Source organism: Cyprinodon variegatus, unplaced genomic scaffold (genome assembly GCF_000732505.1).
Source record: "Cyprinodon variegatus isolate N-32 unplaced genomic scaffold, C_variegatus-1.0 Scaffold522, whole genome shotgun sequence".
Taxonomy (NCBI): Eukaryota; Metazoa; Chordata; class Actinopteri; order Cyprinodontiformes; family Cyprinodontidae; genus Cyprinodon; species Cyprinodon variegatus.
The window spans coordinates 203,287-208,490 of NW_015150975.1; the positions used below are offsets into that span (position 1 = coordinate 203,287).

Consider the following 5,204-nt stretch of genomic DNA (forward strand, 5'->3'; position numbering starts at 1 on the left):
AGACCGAGACAAGACCGAGACCAAATGCCATAAAAAAACCGATCTAGAGTACTACAACACTGCCTAATATACACAATCCTGAATCAATTTACTGAGAAAAATATTGACAATCACAATTCTTTTTTTTTCTGTCCGTAATTACATTATTACAAAGGATCTAAATGGCAAATATTGGATTAATTTTGAGAGGAGGCCTAGAATTGCAAGCATCATTGACAATGCAGCCCCGAAGGGTTTCTAAAAATTCATCCAGTAACTATTTTGAAGCATTAGGCATGTCATTAAATACCAATTTGCTAAAAGCTTTAATGGGCACATTTTGTTTATTGGTCTTAAAAATAAAAAAATAAATCTGTTTTAAATGTTTTGAAGAACTGACCAAATAACACATTGTTGAAAGTTACTTTAGGAGAATTTTACGTCACCAAATAATACTAAAAATATTCTGCCCTGCAGTTACAGGAAACATACTGCTGGATGAGGATTTTGAGAGGACTGTGCTTGTGGTTAATCTTGGAATTATCCCTCCGATGGAGACCGTTCACATCCTGGTCAGCACATCCTCTGAGCTCACCACCCTGCCCAGCGGGGGCATCAGGGTCTCATCCCCACCAGTTTGCACACCTCGGGTGCAAAGGACCATCAACGAGGAGCAGGGGTTGTCTCCAAACTTTTCTAGAACGTAAGAAATCAACATGAAAAATTTGTGTTGAGCTTAAATTTATAGAAATCCACACTTCCCTTTTCGACAGTTGTAATAAGTAAATTAGAATCTGCCTTCTAATGCCGCTAATTTGTCAGATTTAAAGCAACTTTTGAAAATAGCAACTATTAAGCATGTATTAAACATACTTTTCTTTAAGCCCACATTTCTGCACCCCTTAAGCCCAGAGAGTCTTAGGAACAAATTCTGCTGGAAATTACATATGTGAATTAAAGCAAGTACAGCTCCCAAACTATAAACTGGAAATGCAATTGTTTGTATTTTTATGACAGAAAGGCATGAGGAATATTTTTAAGGTGGAAACACTGTTTTAAATGTCACCATGTCTGGTTTATAGGTGATTAAACAAAGAAAAAATTAAAAATATTTGAACTCGCCAATTTTTGTTTTTCCAAAATAAACACTGCAAAAACCATGAAACCCCATTTTAAACTCTGGATGAACCCTCGGAATTTATTGAGCCACATCTTGACTATAACTCAAGCAAATCTGGACTGAATAAGCTAAAGCATGTTTGTTCCACATAAGATTTTTGCAGGCAGTGAATTCATTCTTCCACACATAAAATGGTATCTGGTCAGACAAATATGCTGATTTACATTATTGGAGACCTTCTGCATAAGGCAAAGCCTTTGCTCTTAAGATTTAGCCATTGTTCAATCGAAATTGACCAATAATATCACCAAACTGAATAGAAAATAAGGATAAAAAGAGCGAGCTTATGTAAGGCATTCCAGTTGCATTACCTGAAATGGTTGCACGAATACCTCTGACCCATCCTTCACTGCAAAAACTATCTAAAATGAGTAAAAATGTATTAAATTAAGTGTGTTTACCCTTAATTTTAGCAGGTAAATAAGATGATTTGCCAATGGAATGCATATTTTTACTCTTAAAATAAGATAATTAGATAATATCCAGATGTAATAAGACAATATAATTATTTTTTCTTATTTTAAATGTAAATTCTCTCATTCCATTGGCAAAGTGTCTGACTTACCTCCTTAATTCATGAAAAAATGCACTAATTTTAAGGAAAAAAAAAGGAATTTTAATTTACATTTTTTGCAGTGTTGAAAGGTGTTAGCCTCTAGTTTCCAATGATGTCGGCCGTTAGGGGGTGTGGCTAAAAATGAATACCTGCTGTTGCATTACTCCTGCAGAGTCACACATTTCAGGTGAAATTTTAACCCTCATTTTATTTTTTTACACTGCTATAAAACAAAAGGCATTAATGAAAAAAATATTTTGAAACATGTTTTAGAAATTTTAAAGCCCTATTTGAAAGCTGTGTGGATGAAACACCATGTGAACATGTTTTGGCCATTTCTATAAACAGATAAATGTGAGCAGGTGTTAGTTGGGCCCTGTACCGGAGCCGCCGGGCTTAATGGTTTCACAATGCTGTTATTGGTCTAATTATTATATGACAACATCAGTCTGTGTGCGATTAATGAAAAAGTATTTCACTAAGTAAACTGAGTTACTAAAATAAAATACTATTGTAAGACACTGTATTTTTGAATAAAATTATATGATGCTCACTGTCAAAATTATAAAACAAATTCTATTTTTAGGCGTGAAAAACCCACTTGTGCTTCAAGCCCTCATGATCATAATCCAAACACCTCTCCGCTGTGGCTAGCAGTGCTGCTGGAGGATGAGGCCATAAACTCCATGGACTATGAATTTAACTTCCAGCTGGAGATCCGGGCTCCGTATCTCCTCGCAGGTAAGAAGATTTAACTCCCTGTGTTAATGTATATGATATGCTGTTATTGGAGGCTTTAAAATCTGTGAAACAAAACTACCACAATATAGAAATATATGTATAGTTTGTCTGAAATTAGCAGCTTGAATGTAGAATAAATTGTATTAAAAGATTTTAATCTGTCACACTAGTTAAAGATTACCCTGTGTTCTCTACCATCACCAAAACGGCTTCTATGTCCCTGCTTTGTAGCAAAATTAGAAACCCACACTGGAAAAAAAATTATAATCTAGATGAGTTATAATTTTCTTAAAATAAGTGCAAATTTTCTTGGATTGAGGAGGTAAAAGAGACATTTTGCCAATGGAACAAGACAATTTAGAATTAAAATAAGAAAACACAATTGCATTGTCTTATTTCAAGTAGATTTTATCTTAATATCTTATTTTAAGAGTAAAAATACTCATTCCATTGGCTATCTCAATTACCTACCGGTACTCAATTTAAAGTTAAATACACTTAATTCAAGAATGTTTTTAGTTATTTCTAGATCGTTTTTCTGGTGCAAATTTAGTGAGAAAACAAGTTTTCTTTCACCCTAATTTCAGGACATTTCTGCAGATACAAAGAAGCTTTCTTATAATCTCTGTAACTTTTTTTTTTTTTAGATATGCCAGATTTCTCCACATCTGCCATCAGTTACTGCATAGAAAAAGATATCAGCGATTTAACTCTTCTTATATGCTGCAAGACAAAATCCAGCGGTTAGGTTTTGTGAACAAATGCAAAGCCAAATCCTTCTCTCGAGAAGTGCAACCAGAGGCAATCATGCCACCAAATCCAAACTGATCACTGTGGATCTGAACCCTGAAGCTTGCGTCTTTAAATCTACCAGCTATAGTTAAAACACTCTGCTCCTTTTTTCGTCCTCATTAATTAACTCAATCTCGGGGATTCCCTTAAACAGCATGGCAAACACTGTTTAAACTGAAAGTTAAAGAGTTGTACATTTCTCTCAGCCTCATACATGCAATTTGGAGTGGTGTGTACTTCACCCCTACCTGGAGCACTATTTCATAGGGGCCACAGTGCAAATTATATTTGTATTTAAAGATACTTCTCAAGGCAAGTTTGTTGTGCTATTCTGTTGATTATCTGCATTCTGGCTGATTTGTTATTCTGTGATGTGGCTTTACCAAAAAAAAAAAAAAGAAAGATAAAAACAACCCACTTTGTTTCCAAGTTTGAAGATGTTTCGCTTCCCATCCAGGAAATAAAACAAAGTCCAGTGGATTGTTTTTAACATTCTTTTTGTTTGGAACGACAATGACCTGGATGACTGAGAATCTTCACCAGATGTGCCCTTAGTCTGGTGTGACTGAGCTTTAAAAGCATTGGTGAAAATAATATAATCTATTTATGCAGAGAATCATTACAATCACTGAAAAAAATAATGCAACCATTTTTGGTATCTAGTTCATCATATTTAGTTACTTTAACAGATTTTTTTTCATGTTAACATGGTAGGACAAACATGGTATAACAATTTTGTTAAAGTAACTAAATATGATTAAGTAGACACAAAAAATGGTTTCATTATTTTTTTCAGTGTTTTATAGGTAGTCCTATGCTAATTTCACAAATACCACACACTTTATCACAATAATGACTGTAGTTAATGTCTATGTGGCTTCACTGTAACTCTACAGCTTTAGACATAAGTTAGATTGATTAAATTTCTATAGCATTTTATCTGAATTCCAAATTGTTGGTTGTATACCTTGCCTACTCTTTATATATAAATTTACCTGCACAGCAAATTCCTAAGTGTTAATTCAACATCCAGGGAAATAAATTTAACACTTTACTCTTTACTCACTTTACTTTTGGTAGGCGACTGCTCCCCAAGGGGATGGGTTAAATGCAGAGGTAAATTTATGTGAGAACAATAAAGTTAAAATATTATTATTATCAACCATTATTATTACCAAGTATCTATACTGCTCCACACTACTCTAGTTAAAAGTGTTAAACAGGGGATTTGGAACAATACCCTTGATAGTTTAAATTCAACACTTATCAGGGTTGAATTATTCTAAAACTAGGGTATAGTGTCAACAGTTAACACCACACACTAGTGTTAGCAATTAGCAGAGTATCATCAGCATAACAGTGGTAATTAATTCCATACTATCTGACACACTGTAGCCACAGCTGCCCTGGGGCATGCTTATGGAAGCAAAACTTCTGTAAACAGGTGCTACCAGGCCTTATGGAAACAAACAACACTTCACAAAGTCACGTGACTTGCCCAAGGACACAACAACAGAGCTGGGGTTCACACTGGCGACCCTCTAGGCGCAGGACAAACTTGCATTGTGACATAGGATGCAACTTTGTATCCTACATCACAACTCCGAAATCCCCTAATGTTCCATAAAAATTCAAAAAATGTCCACTGGACTTAGTTTCCAAGATTTGAAGACGTTTCGCCACCTCTCCAGGAAGCTTTCTCAATTCAAATGTCTGGATCTGCAGTGAGTTTGAGTCCTATATAGATAAAGCCTTGTATCGCTTGGAAACATACAAATGGTAACCGATGAATGGGTCGTTTGGTTCAATTATTAGCCTGTAATACCTGAAACCTGTCTATGATTGTTAAGAGTCGGTTGTTGAGGAGGTATTGTTCACCGGCTGGAGCGGGTAGGTCCCTCGTTCCTCTGTGATGGGGTGGGGGGTTTGGTGATATCTGGAAGGGATCATGTCTAT

The 5,204-nt window shown here is 35.3% G+C and overlaps 1 protein-coding gene across 1 annotated transcript in view; it reads left to right on the forward strand.

Annotated features, from left to right (window-relative positions):
- Window positions 1-5,204, forward strand: part of vwa5b1 (von Willebrand factor A domain containing 5B1) — a 70,551-nt gene that overhangs the window by 12,595 nt on the left and 52,752 nt on the right. The window contains exons 4-5 of the mRNA XM_015391036.1: window positions 457-682; window positions 2,302-2,456. Of these exons, the coding sequence (XP_015246522.1) occupies window positions 457-682; window positions 2,302-2,456 (381 nt within the window). The remainder of the gene's footprint in view (window positions 1-456; window positions 683-2,301; window positions 2,457-5,204) is intronic.